We start from the raw sequence: 20,442 nt of genomic DNA on the forward strand, positions 1-20,442 counted from the left end.
CCCAAGCCCCGGGGCCTGGCTCCACCCATAGCACCATCTTCCCTTTTCACAGGCTTTGCTTTCAAAAATATTTTCAAAGAAATTGGCATGGGCAGAGTCGAAAAGGAAAACGATGGGAAGCAACAACCGCGTGCGTTGTCCGGTTTCTGAAGAAGGGCAGCGGGCGTCTCACGGGGCAGCCGCTGGCGGCTCCCCGAGGCGGCGTCCCGGGGTTACCCCGAGCCCCGAGCGGGTGCGGGCCCCGCCGCGGTGCGGGTTGCGCGGGGGCTCGGGCGGGGCTGGCGCGGCATTGGCCGCGGCCGCTGATCTGCATTGACGCCAGCGCGGGCCGGAGGTCAGCGCGGCCGGGGCTGCATTGGCTCGGCCGGAGCCGGGCCGGGAGCCGGGGCAGCGCGGGGGGAGCGGCGGGCGGGGCGGGGCGGCCGGGCCGGGCGGGGCGGAGGGGCCGCGGCCGCCGCCGCCGAGGAACATCAATAATAACAAGGTGAGCGCGGCGCGAGGGACGGCGGCTGCGGGGAGCCAGGCATTTCCCTGCTGAGGGATGCAGACACCACGGCCCCGGGAACCAGAGCTCTCGCCGCTGCAGCCCTTGCCGCCGGGATGGGACACTAGGATCGTTTTCCTTCTACTTCTCGCTCTTTTAAATTTTTCTCGCCCCTTTTTTTTTCCCCCCTCAATTTTTGATTTTTTACCTCTCGCCGTTTCGCATCACTTCTCTGCCCAAAAAACCGACCGCATCATGGAGGCCCTTTGATGCGTCCGCCCGCCGCGCCGGCTGCCCCCGCGGCTGAGGGAAGCCCTGCGGGCCGTGCCCGACTCCCTGAGGGGGCTCCCCCGGCCCGGCCCGCCCCTGCCCCGCGGCGCTCAGCCGGGATGCCGCTGCGGCGGCCGGAGAGCCCCGCTGCCGCCTGACGGGGGGCTCTTCCTTCCTTCCGACGACGGGAACCTGAATGTCACCGCCGCGGCGGCCGCCCGCCCGCCCGCGACCGAGGCGGCGCGGGACGTGCCCAGCGCGGCGTGAGGAGCGCAGCCGGCTCCCCGGGGCGGCCGGGCGGCTTTCGCTCTGCTCCGCTGTTCTTTTTTAATAAATCGTTGATTTTTTTTAATATTTTGTTTTTGGCCCCAAAGCACACCCCAACGCGCACCCCCGGCACAGCGCAGCGCCGAGCGGGACCGCGAGGAGTGAGCGCGGACGCGGAGGTGGGGAGCGGCCCCCGGCCCGGTCCCGGGTTAATCGGTAACGCGGAGCGAGCCCGGGTGGAAAATGCGCCGAGCTCCGGGCTCAGGGGAGGAGATGGTGCCGTGCCCCCGGCCGCTCTGAGCGCCGAGCCGACGCCGGGGTGTCTGTGGTTTGGGGCTTGGGGGTTTTTTTGTTATTTTTGCTTTTGCTGTTTTTCCCCCCTCTTTTGTTTTTATTTTAAATTTTTTTTCCGCTTTTACAAGAAGGAAAGAAAACCTTACCAAGATTCTCAGATGGCTTAGACAAATTAATAATAATCTGTGAAAATACGAAGTCGACCGGTTCTTGATTTCCCCCCTTCCCTCCCCTCCAGCTCCCCAGCCCACTGCTGAGATTGAGCTAAAAGGACCTGTTTCCTGGAGGACGAGGAGAACAGACACGTTTCTGGTGGTGTAGAAGGGACCGATGGCAATGCTTCAGAGTGTAGCGGAGACGCAGGAGAGAGATTCAACCTGTTAACAAAAAAAATTAAGCAGGGGGAAAATATCAACGGGAAGGAAAGATATATATACATATATATATACACGTATATATATACAATTTAGAAGTGTTCCCCAGGTGGCCACAAAGCATGGGCTGTGTTCCAAGCACCAACCTCTCTGACAGCAGAGTGATCTGTCACAGTAGCAATGAGTCTGAGGAGTACAATTTCCCTCACCAGACCAACACAACCATGTCTCAACAGCAGCAAGGCAACCCCGTCCCAGGATTATTCATTAAATGCTACAACACATCCACTTATGAGGCGAGGACTAATTCCTCTAAGAAAGACAAGAGGGAGAACAGCCAGAGCATGGAGGCAGAGGCCCAGACCGGCAGATCCAATGTTAAGGTAAAAAGGGTGCTAAACACGAGCACTATTTCTCTCAGAACAGGAGTTGGCTGTAGCGCTTGAGCCCAAGGAATCTCCCTGCCCTTGTGCGGGAGCTTTTCCTGGCTTGGGCTTTACTTTCGTTTGCAAACTAATCAGTGTCGTGGCGACTTTGTAGAGGTACCCAAGCCTCTTTCTTTATTCCACAAAATGAATTTTCCCAATTCTGGGAAGAAGAGTGATGTTAATTGTCCTCGAGCACGGGTCTTGCTTTAGAACCTGGGGGTCCCTGTGCCTGCGGTGGGGCTGTGCTGTGCACGGGGGATGTGCTGACCCCCGAGTTTGTGCTGTTGGTGCTTGGCTCCTTTGGAAGGGGCAGATTGCGGTCTGAAGCGACCTGCGAGCTGGGCTGATCACTTTGCAGAGCTCTTCCATTCGGAAAGTTGAAGGGAGAGCGGCAGCGTGTTTTGCTCTGGGTACTGATTTACAGTAACAACTTGTTGACCTTTTCTGTTGCTGCAAACAGGGGGGGTTTTGCCACTTTTTTTTAATGTGTTTGTGCCCATACTTTTGAGTAGAGGTATGACACAAGACTATATGGCGTTGACAGACACATACTGAAAAAAAATTGTGATTTGTGATTATTTTCTTGGAAGTGAGACGGTGTGGAGTGCTTGCTTGTCTATTTGCTTTTTATCGACGGACTGTTTATTTATGGGCTGCACTTCAGCTCCTAATGTTACAGGTTTGGATTATATCTTTGCTTTTTGTTGGAAACTCTTTTTATTTTGTAAAAATGAGTAGTTACAAATGTAAGAAAAATAACATTGTAGCAGCCCTGGGGATATTATATAACATGGCTGATCTTTTCTGGTTGCTGTGATAAGAATTGAGATACACACGCTGTAAATATAAGATACAGGCTTGAGATGCAGGTGAGATCTAGCTGAACGTCAAGTGTTTTGCAGACTAACAGAAACTCTGATGATTGTTTTCTTAGGGTTTTTACTTATTAAGATGACTTCTAGAGTATTGACTTGGAATAATTTATTTCAGTTATCTGAGTGATTTTCTCTGAGTGTTTCCCTTCAGATTTAGTAATCTTTGTTCGTAGTTTAATAAGTTTCATAGTTTAAAAAAAGTCTAGAAAACTAGCAGACACTGAGAGTAGTGAGCTGGGGAGGAATTAACAATACTTTACACAGAACTTGGAGCTGAATGGTGGTGTACTAACCCAAATTTTTGTGTTAACAACACTGCACAGGAAATGAACTTTACGGTCCTGTTCACATGCGATAGACGTGCTCACGGCGTGTTTAACACAGCAACCACACCGAGGAAGCTTCAGTTGTCATCAAAGTCCTGACAATTGTTTTGCTAGCTGAATTTTTAATAGTGATTATAATTGCATGTTACAAAACCTAAATCAAAAACAGTATTTGAAAAATTTTTGTCTGTGGATTTGTCTTCTGTGTGATTGTTTAAGGGGAAAAATCCCTCAAACCTGTTTTCAGAAGCATGTGTGGGAAGGACTCTTAATTTAGTTAAACTCTGTTGTTCCCCTTCAAGAACTTTGTACAAATTCTTGTTACTAGTTTGGGATAATTCAGGCACTATAGGTTGCTGTTGGTTTATATGCATGCTGTGATCTCACTGACAGTCACTTAGATTTTTATCACTCAGTCACATTTTCTGCCCTTGTCATCACTTTAGCACAGTTCTGTGAAAAATGGGTTTGGAGAAATGAAAACGGAGTTCAGTTTGTGAGCAATTGAATACAAAATCTGTTGGACACATCACGTTTACATTATTTTCATGTGCAAAATTCTGTAATAGTCTTTATGGCTGTCAGGCAGTGTGGTATTCGTTTCTCTGCTTTTAACATTCGCGTGTGTAGTACGATCACATTTGCAGTTCTTAGAGTGCTGGATAACTGCTGTCTCAGAGATTGTGCTGGAGTGAGGGATCACTGCAGAGCAGTTTTCACAGCGCAGTGAAGTTGTTTAGAAAGAATGAAAGTGTGAGAAAATTGAAAAGAATGTGCAGGAGCCTGAAATTCCTGAAGGCAAATGGAGCATTGGGCAGGATGTTGTGCTGTTTTGTAATTAAAAGGATTTTTGATTTGAGGAAGAGCTGTAAGAGGGTGCTACTAAGAACCATTGCTATTTCTCAGCATGTGTAGTACACTCTTTATGGCCCCAGGGAATCCTTCACACAAACACAAAATGCTGCAAACCTGGTGTGCTTTGGGCACTGGTGGTGTCACCCAGAATTTGTGTGAGTCACCAGTAATCTGCCTGAATGATATTTTCAATTGGTTACAGGGTGCTTTAAATTGTACATTCTCAGATTAAAGCCAACAGAATGCTGTGTTAGAGCTATGGACAAAACTTGGCCTGTGTGTAAGTTTCATGTTTTCACTTTAGCATTAGTTGTTAAGTTTATTAAAACATGTATAATGCATAGTGCAGTAATATTTACTATTAATATTACTATTACTGAATCAGTTTGCTAGCTATAGTGCACATTTTTCAAGTGAGGAAGTGTAATAAAAAGGAAAAAAGCCCCATGTTAGTTGTAAAATGGCATTATAATTATTGCTAATTAACCCATGACTTACTCTGGTTTTGTGTTAATGTCTTGTTATATCTTTCTCCTGGTCAAATAGGAGAGGATCATTTTCTGGATGGGTGATGTGAGCATACTGTATTTTCTGATTTGCATCAATTTATAAACTGTAGCTAAAAAAGTGACATTTATTTTCTAGTATGGGAAGCCCTAAAATAACCCACCCAAATTTGCAGAATAATCCTGAAAGTGTGTGTGTGTGCAGAGGTAAATGCCATAATGCCTATTTCTGTTGTGTATGAGTATGGTGATAGTATGTGAGAAATGGGAGATCTCTTTGAGATCATGGCACCTGTATCTCCCTTCTTAATTAGTATTTTCATATGTGGCTTTTATTTGAAAATTAACAGCTTCTTGGAATCAGTGCCATATTTAAACAAGTGAACCAGCCATGGAAACTCTTTTTATTTTCAATGCATTGCCTCTGCAGATTAAACCCTGTACTAGTGGAAGATGAGTAGGACTTGGCTGCAAGGACTGGGGTTTGATTATCCAGTGCTACATAAAGAATATCAAATTACACTTAACTGGTACTGTTGCAAAGAGGAGTTTCCCTGATTTTTGTTTTAACTCTAAAAATCTCAAGAAAGTGGATTCAAAATTATGACAGTCTGACCTTTTCATATATATTAGTTCTGATTTTCAGATATTTTTGTAGTTGAATTTGTGATAAAGGTACTTGGATTTATAAAAACCTGCTTAAACTCCATTAGAATAATAACTGTTTAATCTGTAAGTGGAGTAAATGCTGAAAGGCATAAGGAGTTCAGGGGCATTTATTTAAAATTGGCTTGGATATTCATAACCATATGCAATCCCAACATCCTCTGTGTGTGTGGCTCTTCTCCAGTGCATTAATATACACTGTAGCACCTTGATTTTGCTCTGTCATTCTTTTACGTATGTAAGATTTCCTTCCTCTTTCCTTGAGTAACTCTCCCTGTTGGGTACATTTAATACAGAAATATGTGCATTTGGATGCAAGGGGATCAGAGAGTAAATCCAAACTTCCTTTGTTTGAAATTGAAATTACTGTCAAGTCAGAAGGACTGAATATGAAATAGTCTTTTGATTTACCAGCTGATGTGGGGCAGCCAGTTTAAATCCATGCCCCTACAGCCAGTAAGTTTTTTGCATTCAAACTCTGAAATTGCCTGTGAATTTTGCAGCCACTGCAAACCCACGTTGCATAATTCTGCATAGGCTGTGTGCTGTATGGCACCTGCAGTGCTGAAGTGGATCTCATTTCAGCAGTTAACAGCACGTTATTTAGTCCATTAAGCTGTCTGCTCTTTTCCTCCCTGTCTGGTGATTCCTTTCCCTAGGAACACATGAGCTCTCCCTCCCTTTGATACTCCCACACTTTCTGTCCATGCTTCCACTGAGGCCATCCACCGTCTCTTGAATCCTCCCTGTTCCCACTGAAACTGTCCTCAATCATTTCCCCAACAAACTTCCCATCACCATTTCCCTCCCACTTCCACTGACGTCAGCTCTCCTGCACAGAGATCCTTGCTTCACTGAGAGGATCCTTCCCACGCTGAGATACATGAACTTTTCTCAGTCTTCAGGGTTCCAGACTTTCAGACTGATACTTTTCATGCTGCTGTTGTAAGGCGTGAACCCTTCCTCCAAGGGATGGGAGTCTAATTTTTAAATTGTATGAAGTGAAGTGGTTTGGTAACATGTGAACTGGGCTCATATTTAGGTCTAATTTTTATCTTTTTAAATTTCCTGTTGTTTGTTATATAAATTGGAAAAAACCCAAACTATAAATCACTCACAGTATATAAGATGGCTACACTACAAAGACAGCATAAGCTGTATTTTCAATTTTTAAAGCATTATTATTGGTACTTCTACTTGTCATGCAAACCAACTCATGTAAAATGTGCCACTGCATCTGAGGGCAATTCTTTGTGTGACTGAGGTGAGCAAGGTTAGACTCTGAATTTTTGGATTATTTACTGTTGGTAAAAACTTCACTGAAACTTCTTTCAGCTGAAAATTCTTGTACTTTTCCCGTTGTTCTTCAGTGCTGCTGTCTGAGCTTGCTCTGCATCTTTTCCCTGGCCATTTTATGTAGTTAAGTACTAAACTTTTCCTTTTCTGCCTCCTGACGCTGTCAATAGAGGAAGTATTAAAACCAAGCCTTTATTTCTGCAGTTCTAGGTATTTTTCTTACTGTGCTGTACTTTTTGTATTCTTAATTGCATGGCTCAGATTGAAGTGTAAGTACATCTATAGTGAGAAATTTTCTACTTGTAGAATGTACTTATAAGCCAGGCAGAATAACAGGAGGTGATGTATTAATGAGTTTCTACCATTACCAATATTACATGTGGTGTGAAATTCCAATGCAGGCTAACAGCTTTGCCTTGCTATTTAAGATACCAGCAGTTCAGATTTTACATCCAAAATGTGAAGTTTAAGCATAAATTAAAGATACGAACTGGTTACACTCGCTTGCAAATACTTTGCGTTCAATGAATTGTGGATTAGAGAATGCTTACAATCTGTGTGACAATGAAGAATGTCTTATTAAGAAAGTTGTTCATGGTTCATTTGAATCTAAGGAAAAGTACTGGTCAGAAATTGTTTTGCTTTCCATTTTGTATGCTTTAATATTTGTTACTCATATTCAAGTAAATGTCCATGTCAAGAAAGGGAGAGGTATTTGAATGAGAATTATTTTTAACATCCATTGAAATTGTTATATCCAGCAGTCGCCACTACCAACAGATGATAAATAGCTGTTTTGTTTTAGTTATTATATGAACATTTGTTCACCTCTCTTGGCTGTCACATTGAGAAAGGACTCTAGAATTGGGTTGCTTAAGCAATAGTAACAATACACTGAAAATATTACACTTTTTGAGCAGCTGGAATCTCAACTGACTTTCAAATGAGTCCTCAAAGAAGAAATAAGTGTTTTGAAATATGGACAGCTAAAGCTTTTAGTAACTCTCAGCAAAAAGTGAAATAAACTTAAAGCAAATATGATAATGAGCAGACTGGCCTCAAGGTGAAATAGTTTCAATGCAAGATTTACGTAAGTTGTCATTTTATCAGGGAGCCGCAGAAGCACCTGCACACGTAGGAGAACAATTTAGCATTGTGTTCTATTTTGGCTGTGTGTATGGATATAATATACCCACACTGTAAACTGCTTTACCAGCCATGGATGGAATTAAAACATTGTTAGCAATGTTTCCAAGGTTGCACACAGAGCATGATTTCATGTCCCAAATCACGTCATTCATGTCAGTTTTCTATGTGAATGTCAGTGTTTTTATTTGCAAGACCCATTCATCCACTGGAGGTTCAGCAGGAATTTGCTTGGTCCTGTGGCATTCTACACATTGCTATCTGTTCTTTGAGTAAAATAATTAGGTATCATTTAACTGTAATTTAAATTGGCACAGGATGACAAGATACAAATTGAATAGCTTTAATGTGCATGACATACTAAAGAGTTTTATTGCCTACAGTCAGATTTTTAAGTTTTCAAAGGCACCAAGGAAGAGATGTTAAAGTCCTTTGCTTTGCAAAAAGATTTCAGCATTCAGCCCTTTTAGGTTCTTTCTTGATACCCCTTTTTAGGGCCAAAATGTAATAAATGATGGTGTAACACACGCTGTGAAATTAAATAGTGGAGCCTCTAATTTGTGTGTTCTTCCAGACATTCTTCTCTTTTGCTATGGGTTGTAATGTTGGCCTCAAATCAAACTCCCAGGCCCTTTTCTTCTCTTTCTTGTAAAATCTGTAACTCTGTCACTCTACATAAAGTAAAAGGCTTAGCATTCTGTCAGCCAGCTCCCACATGTATGGCTCTGTTCCAGGAGAAAGGAAGAGAGCTAGAACCTGCTTTTTGACATGGAAATGTGTTGACATAAATTAGGTTATATCTGTTTTGAATGTGGTAGACAAGGTAATTTGAGATGGGTTTTGATAATGTTTTAAATGTTCAAAGGTAGTCTGCAGATATATGTAGAGTTAATGTCCATGCATAGCAGAAGAGCTTGGAATGAAAAAGGAATATTCAAGATTTAAAAGCAGTTTTGGGAATAAAATGTTGCTCATGAAAAAGACTGATTCCAGCATGAGTGACTCAAATAAGGATTCCCACTCTAGCTTGGAGTGGGAGGAAAAGTGGCTTTTGGTTCTGCCACTTTATTACCTGATAGACAACTTTTGAGTACTAGATCCTGAGAAATTGGGGTAGCATATTTTTGTTGGTGTAAAGAAAATCTCTTTGGCCAGATAGGTCTTTCATTTCTGAGGGAACCAAACTGATACTATTTCAGGGATTTTTTAAAATCAGGGTATATCTTAATCTGTCTGTTAAATAATATTTAAACATATTTAAGATGTGTCTGTTTCTTTGTTGGAAACTTTTTTTTTTTTTTTTTGCAAAAGCAGAGTTATTTTGCATGTTAATTTGAAAGTTGCATAGGAAACCAAATATTTTATATGCCTTTTTCAAGGAAGATGTATTTTGCTTTGTAAATCACATATTTTATATACTGACATGAGCAGATTATTGGTCTTTTATGGGGAAAATGGTGACACTGAAATATTTTCACTGTATTTTAGATTTCCCAGTTTTCTAAGTATATCCATACAAAGAAAACACAGAATCATTGGACAAATATGAAAGAATGGCATCCTCTACTTCCCATTGTTTTTCATTTTGAGTTAGCAGTGACCTTTAGCTCCCTGCTGGGATGTGGTGGAAACTTTACAAGGCCCCATCTTACTTGCCACTAAAAGACAACTTATTTTTAAAGTTACACATTTACTATTCTGTTCTGTCTTTGAGTCTGAGGTTCTGTTATCTCTGATAAAATTTAATCAGGAAAACAACCTCAGTAAGTGATTGGCAAAGTAAACCTTTATAACAATCTTGTTTGAAAAAACCTCCACTAATTTGTTAATTAAGCACAACAAAAAAACCCTTAATCTGCATTGAATGCAATCTTCCTGTATTTAGGAGGGGTTACACTTTTGCATCATCAGAAACATGTTCCTCATTCACACTGAATTATCAGGGTTGTGGCTCTTCTGGCACTGAGGGTGTAGAACTCTATTTTATAGCAGTGTTTCAATGCCAGGTTTAAATGCACAAACATATCTGTGGGATATGTAGGTAGGTCAAGATCTATGTTCAGCTGAGATGATTAGTTTGCAGAATTTGTGTTCTTTTTGGAATACTGTCTGCTCTTCCTTCCAATTTTTAAGGGATTTTTTTTCCTTCCTTCATAACTTTTCATAAGTTTGGTGAGAAATTCCACAAATGGTTGAGGACAGCCACACCTATTACTCTGGTAACTTGACGCAGAAGTGATGTGTCCTGCACACAGTTTAACTGCCTGGTAAAAACTGCACTTTTCCATGAGCTTTAACTGAAAGATAAATATTTCAGCACAGGATGAACATCAGAATGTATCAGAATCCAGAGCTTGTACTGAAGTGTGGATGGTGCTGGGATTGCTAGCAAGATATCTACTTTTTATTTTTCAAACCAAATCAAAGTATTACTTTCAAATACCAAAGGATTTATTAGGGGGCCAAATTCTTACTAAAATGACACTCTTTAACTCTTAACACCTGTTAAGATCTTTGGGCTCAAGGGTTGTGGCTGTGGCTTTAGGCAGAGTAACTTTGAGAGTGATGACTCTCGAAGGTAAAACCTTGAATTTCTAAGCATTCAAAAGGATTTCCCCCCACATCTTTGTACCTGTGTTGTTGTTCAGTCCCATCTGAGGATCATTCTGTAAGCAGTGATGCAGCAGTGATCCAGATTTCCCCTGGTCAGTGTGTGGCTGCCTGTTTCCACTTGGTGCTGATGTTAATTCTGTCATGCAGGATCAGGGCCACCATGAACACAAGGGCTGCACTCCCACCAAGCTGTGCCCATGTGTGCTCCAGCAGCCCTCAGCAGAGTGTGCTTTGGAGAAAGATGCAAGGGATCTATTTAAAGGTACAAAACTGAGAAGAGTTCTTCATGTTCCTCTTCTGGCTTTAGTCTGGACATACTGATTTACTTTTCATTTTTCACAATTTTGGCAAGTAATATGATACTGATATTTTAGTTTTATGTCCTTGAGACTTGCTTGACTAGTGCAATGAAAAATTGTTCTCTTGAGTGGAATTTGTGAATGGAGAATTAATTTCCAAACCAGTGTTAGCACATACTTATCGCTGCAACACCACCAAGTGAAAGGTTGATGTATTTGTTTCTGCAGATACTGTTTGCAGGGACCACAAACAACCAACGAAATAGTTTGGAAGAAAGCAGTGGGCATGAATGGAAACTGAACCTGGGTTTGCATTCTGAAGAGGACTTCACAACCAGGGTAGCTAGGTGTTTTTTTTTTTTTTTTTTTCCATACATAGCTCAGAGTGTCTTCCAGACGAAAAAATATGAGGTTAAAATTGGTATCTTAGAGGAATGAAACATTTCAAAGCCAGGCAGAGGGGGTTTTGCAAACCCAAACAGCTTTTGTTTCATTAACAAAAGGAAGAATAAGTCCTGTGAACTTGAACACTGCTTCATGCTTCCATTGATGCTGCTGGAACTTTTCCTTTACTTAGTATTTGGGGTTTTCTTTTTTGTCTTTGACAGGAACAGATCTGCCTTCTGCAGAATTTCAGGTGAAAGGGTTGTTCTGCTCATGCTGACAATTAGTGATGTTATTGCCTGTCCTCAGTTCTGGAGGTGGTGGTCTTGTTCCTTGCTGTGCAGTGCTGTGGAGCTGAGATCTGCCAGGAGAACAGTCAGCTCAGATTCTGTGCCACTGCTGTCACTCACAGCCCCAAAGCCTACCAATGACATTTCTTCCCTCAGCAGATAAATGTCACATTGTACCTCTTCCAAAGTATGGAATATTTTACTTTGGGGCAGTTGCTTACTTTTTAGGAGGGATTTATGTTTTCTGAAAGTTTATTGCATGTTACAGCTCTTTAAAATGAATGTATTAGAGAAGTAGGTTCTTGGGAACCAAGTTTTATCCAAAAAGCAGTTGCCTCTGGCAGTGGTACCTAGTAGGAAAACCCAGATTCTTGGAGATAAGAGAGATTTAGCTTTTATGATCCTTGTTCATCCCAGTAAAAACTCATTGAACTAACAAAGCTGCTCAGTGAGGAAGCTGACCTATCCCTTTCCCCCTTGGCTTTGGTGAGAAGAACAGAGATAGTGTTTGTCTATCCCTGAAGGACAGGCAGTAGTGGCAGCCTGCTGGTTTGGTAGCAAATAATAAAAAAAAGAAATTTTGTTGGGCATTCTATACTTTTCGTTGTGAGAGCTAAATACTGATGTATCAGCTTACGATAGTTTTCTGAGAAACATAATTCTGCTGTCACTGCTTGTAAGTTGGAAATGGTTTTTTTCCCAACACAGCTGGAAGGTTTATTTTTTTCCTTGTTTGTTTGTATCAGTGCAGAGCCTGAGAGTTCGAGTGGGAGTGGGGCAGAGGGAGCAAGCCCTGCCAGGGGTTGGCGGGAGGTGTGGGAAGTCCAGAGGCTTGTCACATCCTCAGACTTGGCCTCTGGTCACAGTGTGACCACGGGAATATTGCCAAGCACCAAATTTTCAGAGAAGCGTGACTGAAGTTCACATTTTCTAAAAAGCTAAGCTCTCTTATGAATTACTTACAGTGAGATTTGTAGCTGGACTGTCAAGAAAAGCAAGCTGAAATTGCAATCTCTTATTTTGCCAATTAAACTAAAACCAGCTTTTTTTTGGAGGTTACATAGTATAGAAGTTTTCTGCTAACTTTATCTTGGCTGTTCTGATTGCTAAGAGCTCTTACAAGGCTCTCTTGTGCTCTTTGGGCAATATAAACTCTCTCCTGCTGTGCTTTGCTAAGTTTGTGGGACACTGTTCATGGGGTAGTTTTTGCTTTGTGGGGTAACCTTGTTTGGTTGTTTTACGAAGTCTAAGCAAACCAGAGAGTTTTAAGGACTGTGGAAATGAAGTAGATCTGCTACAGGATCAGGGAATGGCAATCTTTCCCTCCATTTCTTCTGAGAGCCTTTCAGCTGTGCTAGGAAGTGCAGGCTGTGGGTGTTGAGGCAGCTGTGATTTTCACCCTTTTATTGGGTGCACAGGATTTATTGTGGGTTAGCAGGTGCCTCCCTGATACCATACACTTCTGTCAGTCCCTCTGAGATTAAACCAAGATCAGAGGCCAGTGGAGAGTCTAAGTGGTGGGGTCCAGAGGGGACTCAGAGGTCTCTATGAGGTATGGTTTAGTTGCAGAAGTCACAGTTGTCTCCACAGCGATATTTACCCAGCTACAGCAAAGCAATTTGTCCTAAAAAGCTGAGAAACCTCATAAATTCTCCCATCATCAATTTGAGCAAGGACACAGTCTTCCTCAGTCTCTTGTTCTCGAGTGTGTGTTTGGCAGTGAGGCTGTGTAGTCTCTTACCCTTTCTCCATGGATGAGCTGCAAAGAAGAACTACCAACCCCCTTCAGGAAACCTGATGCTTTTGGTCAATGGTCCCTTACATTTTTCCCCAGCTGACTGATCAGAGAAGTACCCAGCTGCATCCACTTGTTAGGATTTGCTGTGCCAGGGCTGTTCCATTCCAGGACAAAGGTACCAAGGAAGTGAGTTCTGTTGAAGCTGAGTGGTGCTTCCCTGGCTGTGGCCAATCACTTTGACTACTTTGGGATCTGGTTTCCACTTGCCTCTGTAACAGTACACTCAATAAATACTCATGTAAAATATTACCTGGGAATCTTTAAATGCTTGATGACTATTGCTTCCTGCCACTTTGTAAGAGGTACAAGGATTTGTATTATACCTAATTTTTTTTCCTCTTTTTTCTCCTCTGTTTTGTGGAGAGGGATGTGGGTGAAGGGCTTAGCATTTTTTTTCATCATCTTTCCCAACATCAGGGTGTTCCAAGACAGCAGGTAGAATTTCTAAGAGATTCTTCTAAAGGAAGGTCCTTTAAACTATTTTAGGATGGGCTAATGATTTTTCTAAGGCAAACAAAAAAAAACAACAATCATGTAGAGAAAAAAAAGCATGACAGAGGATCGCCAGGGTAAAGGGATTTTGGCTTACAGCACTGCCCCAATGCTTTTGCTGGTGTTGCAAGAGGTCTTCATATCCTTAAGAGTCTGAGTCAGGTTTGGGAAACCTTGACCTCTATACTGAGGAACTGAGGCCAGCAGTAGTAATTTGTTTAAACACAAGTTCTTATATGCAGATTAATTGATTGCTATAACTGCAGTTACTTTTGTCCTAGAACAGACATGAGCAGACTGTCCAAGAGCTATATACATATGTACAGGATGTTTGCCAATTAACTTATGGTTAGCTTAAGTAGAATACAACCCCCTGACTTAGTAAACCCTCAACCGTGGCAGCTCAGCCACAGCCATTTGTTCTCAGCCTGGCAGCCCATGTAAAACAGCATTGCCTTTAACACACAGAGTTTATCTGCAGTGATGTGTGGCACTGTACTGCAGAGAAAAGTATTTTCAGTGACTCTTACAGGAGGCCTGAACTGGTTTTAGAAGAAGCAGGACTTCAGTAATAAATCTGATCTCTTGAAACATGAGTTGGAAGTTGCTGCTCTTGTCAGCAGGTTCTCTGTATGATGTATTGTGGAACCTTGGCTCCAAAGAAGCTGGAGCCTGCAGTTAATGAGCTGTTCAAAGTAGCTGTGAAATTGTCAACTTAATTAAGCCAAGTTTAGTTACCAGTCATCTTTCAAAGATTTTGTGTGAAGAAGCAGGCTCTGGAACTGCCCAGCTATGCACTGTAGGAAAGTGCTGTGTGCTTTTCTGAACTGAGAAATTAAGAGCTCATGTGGTAAGAGAGAGTGCTATTTTGCAAAGTGTTTAAAGAAAGCCCCCAGTTGTCCCAGCACGTTGAGAAGTTTCATAGTTATTTCCATTTTTAGATAGTTAAAAAGCATAAGCACTCTAAAATAGTCAGTGGATTGCAGCTCCTGTGTGATTCTGTTTGAAGATCTACCGTATTTTTTTCCACTTCTTAAAAAAAAATCATACATATGCCATTCTTTTAATTGTTCTGTTTCTTTATAAAATAATGGATATTTCTTTATAAAATAATAGATATTTATTTTTGTGCTTTCTCCTGAGTCCCTTTCTCTCCCAACAGTATAGAACAATTTAGTCTGAGCAGTACTGAAGTCTATGGAGATTGCAGTTCAGTTAGCTGGGTTTCTTCAGTTTGTCCTTGGAGAAAGAGTAAATACTCTTGCAGACATGTGCAAACTTCTTCTGCCCATGACCTTGAAAAGACCCGTCAGATGTTACAGAAACAAGTTTTTAGGATCCTAAGTGCTGAGGCATCTCATCTCACCTCAAGTGCCAGTTAGTGCAATGGTCTGTTTTTCAGGCTGGAGATTTCTTACAGGCATAAATAGGGTAAAGTCCTCTTCTAATTACAGCAATACTGATACTACTGTGCTTGTTGCAGAGTATTTATGCTGTTTGAGAGTACAACTACAGTGATACAGCTTTTTCCATAACAGAAAGCTTTCCTGTACTTCTTGACATATGGAACTATACTAAGGACACGTTTAGCTGAAGTGTTAATACAGTCAAGGACAGAACTGTACAAGGAATGTTACCTAGATTAGCAATATCAGTGAGGGATTTGGGTTTTAATTATATTTTATTTTGGAAAAGATCTCTGTTATGGATATAATAATAGTGGATAGAGGGAAGCATGCTTTTGTTAGCATAGCTTCTTTCAGCTGAGGAACTGGTATAAAGTATACCAGCAAAACCAGTTTTGCTAATGTTAGCTCCATTTGCAATAAGAAGGTTTCCCAGGACATTTGTGTTATACCTGTGCCAGGAACTTAGGACTGTGCAAGTGAAATGGAAGTGAAGTGAGCACATGGAACTTTTTGCTCCTTGTTGAGCCTTTGGACTGTAATAGTTTCTGGCAGCTGATGCCTATGAGCCACTTGCCTGCTTTTATGATGCCTTTACAGCCAGCGTTGCTAGCAGTGAGAGCTCCAAGGAACTCTGCAAGCACTCTGAATGCTGCCACCACACTGGTGCTTTTTTGGAACTTTTCCTCTTTTGGACAGACAGATTTAACAGGGAGTAGTTTGACTGAGATATGAAATCATGATGTGAATATTTGCAAACCTTTGGGAAGAAAAGGTATTTTTTGTCAGGAAGATTTTGTAGGCTAGACCAAGCAGTAGAACAAATAGAGCAGAGCAGTCCTTGAATTAGGACAAATAAATGATTGTTAATGGCCTTTGTCCTCTGTTGCTGTTTGTTTGCCTTTTGCTATAGGACACTGCTCTTCAGAAAAGGCTGTAAGTCACTCTGCATTCTGTGACTTCAGGTTATTAAGGAAAAGTTGAAGTATCAGTTAATTCATTGCATTGTTTAGAACTGACTTAATGTTAATAATTATCTCATGAAACTATTCCAGATTTATGTTTGAGTATGGGACAAATGCGTATAATGATGCATACAATAAGTATGGAAGATACTGAATCATCAGGTGTGATTTGGTGACAGTTTGACTGCAATGCCAAATTATGATAGAAATGTTGTCATACCACAGCTACCTGTGTGCCCAAACCCCCTTTTACTGCCTGTTTCTGCTTAACCTTCTTATTTCGTCATCCGTGGTGGTCTGTAGTTTTTCTTTAACTTGTTCAGTCACACATAGCAGAAGTTTTTTCCTGCCTTTTCCTTCTTTTTGCCCTTTCCTTCTTTTTGCCACTGTGTTCTACCTTCAACTGCCATTTTTATGTTCCTAATACTCATAAATGCATATACCTATAATTTTGGGGAGTTACAAACAGTGTATGTCTCTCACTGACAAAACTGTTATCAACTCCTCTCAGTGCTTTTTTTCATGAAGTACTTTTGTTGGGTGAAGGTCTTTGAGGAAGGTCCAGCATCTTCCCACCCTCTGGCATAGGACACTATCCTGGAAATGGAAGAATCCTGCTTACAAAGAGACATAGCTAGTAAACAGATGTCTCCCTGAAAATTTATTTAGTATACACAGTGTACTCTTAATCTTTTGCACCAAGGTCAACAACCCTTAAAGGACCATTATTATAAATCAATCTGATATTGGAGGAGTATTTTAATAGATATGTACACAAACAAATAAACAAACCAGTAATTTTTTTCCTCTAACTTCAGCTAAAATGCAGTGAACTTATTTCTAATCTACTATACTAGAAAAATTATTTTTTTCATCTTTCATAAAGCTTTCAAAACTGCACTTCTGTTCTATGCTTAAAATGTTTTCCGTACAGACATTTTAAATTGTAGGTGTGTTCTTGTGTTCTTAACAGAAAGAAGTAATATTGTGGGGAAAAATAATTTGGTTTTTCATAGCACAAAACATAAATAATCAGTTGATGAGTAAATTGCTTGATTGTAGTTTGTGGACATGAAGGGTTAGTTGTTTAACTACGAATAGAAACTGTCATAAATGACACTAATCATGGACTCCTAGTCTTATATGATTCAGCTGGTGCTGACACAATTTCATAATAAAAATTAGACATTTTTCATCTATTTTTGTAACCATGTCAGTTCAGATACTTGGCTGTGTAAAGGGAATATCTGCACAAATAGTTGTGATCAAACTGAACTTTGATCTGAAATGGAAATTGATTTTCCTCCTCACTAGGAGTTTTACAATGTCTTCCCAAGGTATTGAAACTCAAGCTGGTTTTGTGACAGATTTCTTTTTGACAAGGACTGAGTGAAAGAAATTATTATTTTTCCTCCAGATACACCCCCAGTAACTACCACAATTCCCATATTTTCATGGGGTGATGTTTACAGTGTCTTTAATGCAATTAAGTGTTCTTTTATATGTTTGATATCCATTCTTTCTTGCACTTGCAGAGTTGGTGACCATTACTGAAAGGTGGCCCACGAGCGCTATTTTGCTTATGGAGCTTCACTAGGAACTCCCTACTCTGATTTGAGGCTGCAAACTGGTTCTCTTTGTTTTCTTTTGAGTAGTGTGAACAGACTGAGAGACCTGACTCTCATCTAGCTTGCTTTGAGGGTGGGGTGATATTTCATTCAAGGGGTGCTCTGTGAGTAAACCAGAGCCATGTGTGAGACTCAGAGTTGCAGCCTCCTGCCCCTCTGTGCCCACATTCTGGAGCCCAGGTTTGTGTGTTGTGGAGAAGCTCTGTTGAACCTCAACAGTTTTTTCTTTTACACTTCATCATCTTCCAGTTCAGTCCGTGGAAAATAAACCTAAACTCTAATTAATGTGTCTGTTTTATTTTTTGCTCTTTAAATTTTCTTTGCCTTTTTTTTTTTTTTTTAAATAGCATCCTTCCAAAAAGTGTTGCCTTCTATAAACATTAAGCTATTAAATTTTTAAAGCTCATGACAATGTTGTTCCACAGATCATGAATTTGCATTTTCAGGGTAAACACCCTCCAACCAGAAACTAAGCAAGCTCAGTCTTTTGTGGTCCACTCTGTCCTCATGTGCCCTGGGACAGGAGTCCCTTGCCTGTTTTCATGTCACTTCCATGATGTTGTTTCCCACTTGGGAGTTACATCTTTGGGTAAGCACTTCCTTGCTTTTTGGAAATATCCCTCTCTTTAGAGAAAGCAGTTGCTTGATTCTAACTGCTCTTAGTCTAACAACTGATTTTTAGGACTACTAAGTAGGTCTTTCTAAACTTTGCAATCCTTCTCCAGAGAAGGTTAGGATCATAGAATTAGAAATTACCCCAAAAGAAACTCAGCAGCACAGATAAACAAAGAGTTGTTGGGGAAAGGCCTTCAGTATTTCCAGACATTGTTTTAAACCCATCAGATTCTTCTTTGAAAAATCCTTGAGACTGATCACATTGTGCCTTGGCAAAGACTTTTGGGATCTAGAATGATAATTTACTTAGTGACTCATGGGTCTCCTCACTCAGGCAGGGAGATAAAGGAAGATAAGATGGTCAAATAGAAAAATGTTAACTTTGAATGATGTATAATGGTCAGTCAAGGCCGCTGTGTAGCTTGTCTGCTTTGTGGGAGATAAGCAACTGTGGTGCAAGGACTACACATGGTTTTTAGATTAAAAATTCTTATTTAGCTATTTTGTCTAAATTATAGGAGCTCCCCCCCCTCACCGTGACTTGAGTTGTGGTTATTTATTTTTCTGTGTTTTTGGTTTTTTTTTCTGAATACAAATGATACCAAATTTTGCTGAAGCAATCTGCTATTCAAAAGCCTAATCAATGTGATATTTGAGGAAAAAAAAAAAGGAAATACATCTAAAATATCTAAAAACTGTTACTCAGTCCAATAGTTTGAGCATTTCAGATGCCATTGCCAATGTTCAGGAATGACAGGCTGTGCTTGGGAGTTCATTGTATTAAGCTGAGTTGAGTAACTTCTGTTCCAAGTGCGTTGCTGGGGAGGGCAGAGAGGAGAGGATCACACTGCATTGTGGAAAATGGATTTAGGAAAAAGCCCAAGTAATGATACATCTTATTTGTGTTAGCAGACGGCAGCACACACAGTTTTTATGTACAGGTCTTTGTTTTTGATAATCAGTCCAAGAAAGTGGAAAGAATTAGTGCTAACAAGAAATCCCATCTTGGAATGCAAACTCACTGGGACAGGGCCCATATTTTCCTGTCTGTTTATAGGGCTGTTGTACACTTCAGTGCTTGCGCAGTATAAATGTAAAAACAAAATAAAACCAGTGATGATGCAGGAAGTGAACTCTGTCCATTCACTCCCTGTAATGACATGCACTTTTTAGAGAAAGACACAAACTTCTTTATGCATAAGGAGAGCGCAAGAGTTGAATGTGCAATTAGAAGTAATTTAGTACAGAAATAGATGACTTGTTTGTCTGGTGGCATAACTAATGATAGCACTGCTATCTAGAGTCCCAGATATTTACAGTAAATAAAGGAAATTAACAATAAAGCCATCAAACTGAAGTTATGAACTGATGAAGGAAAAAAATATGTAGGCAAAAAAATCACTGGCTAATATTCCTTCAGAAACGAAACCAGGTGCCCAGTTAAGCACAGCATTCCCAGTGCTCCTGGCTGGTGCTGGCCAGCACAGTCCTCTGTGCTTCCCTCCTCCTCTCTGGGGCTCTGCTGCCCAGTGGATGTTGCCAGGGTTGGGTGCCCTGGCACAGCTGAAGCCCAGGGTTGCCTCAGTACTTGATATGCTGGGTCTGGTAGTTAGAAAAGAAACAATAGTTAAAAATTAAAAAAACTTGGAGTTTCTTTGATAAGATCTTGGATCCTAAGGCAAGTGCTGAAATCACCCGAGGTATATCTTGATAGGAAGATATCCAAAAGCATGGTCTCAAGCAATATGGTCTAAATTGGGACTTCATTTTCTCATAACAATTTTTCCTTCCCTGCTGGAGTGGGCAATGTCCACATATCTTCTGAGAAAGAAGTCCCTAAAGGATGGATAAGGGGCCTGGCAGCTCCTCTTGAAATGCTGACCTTGGAGTGGCTCAATGCCCTGAGAAAAAAAAGGTTATTTATTTAGGGTTTAAGTTATTAAATTGGGATTAAGTCAGATACATAAAAGATTGTTGTTGAACTCACGTTCTTGGCTCAATCTTAGGCTGTGCAGAGATTAAAAAACTGATTCCTGGATATAGAAGGAGGTTTTAATATGGGCCAAGTGGCAACATTCTTTTCTTTTCAGAGAAGCAGGAGAGACTTAGCTCACATCCAGGTGTAGAGGATTGTATTTTGTATATTGGAATTGGCTTTTTCCAAT

General features: G+C 41.0%; 1 protein-coding gene across 3 annotated transcripts in view; it reads left to right on the plus strand.

Annotated features, from left to right (window-relative positions):
- The first annotated feature begins 414 nt into the window (after positions 1 to 414).
- PDE8A (phosphodiesterase 8A) overlaps positions 415 to 20,442 on the plus strand; it is a 126,650-nt gene continuing 106,622 nt past the window's right edge. The window contains exons 1-2 of one of the 3 annotated variants that reach the window (XM_033070438.2): positions 415 to 484; positions 1,554 to 2,072. In XM_033070438.2, coding sequence (XP_032926329.1) covers positions 1,812 to 2,072 — 261 coding nt within the window. In that variant the 5' untranslated portion in view covers positions 415 to 484; positions 1,554 to 1,811. Of the gene's footprint in view, positions 485 to 1,027; positions 2,073 to 20,442 lie in introns of those variants that run through there. The other 2 variants (XM_033070439.1, XM_033070437.2) reach the window with 2 other exon arrangements.

Source organism: Catharus ustulatus, chromosome 12 (genome assembly GCF_009819885.2).
Source record: "Catharus ustulatus isolate bCatUst1 chromosome 12, bCatUst1.pri.v2, whole genome shotgun sequence".
NCBI classification, from domain to species: domain Eukaryota; kingdom Metazoa; phylum Chordata; class Aves; order Passeriformes; family Turdidae; genus Catharus; species Catharus ustulatus.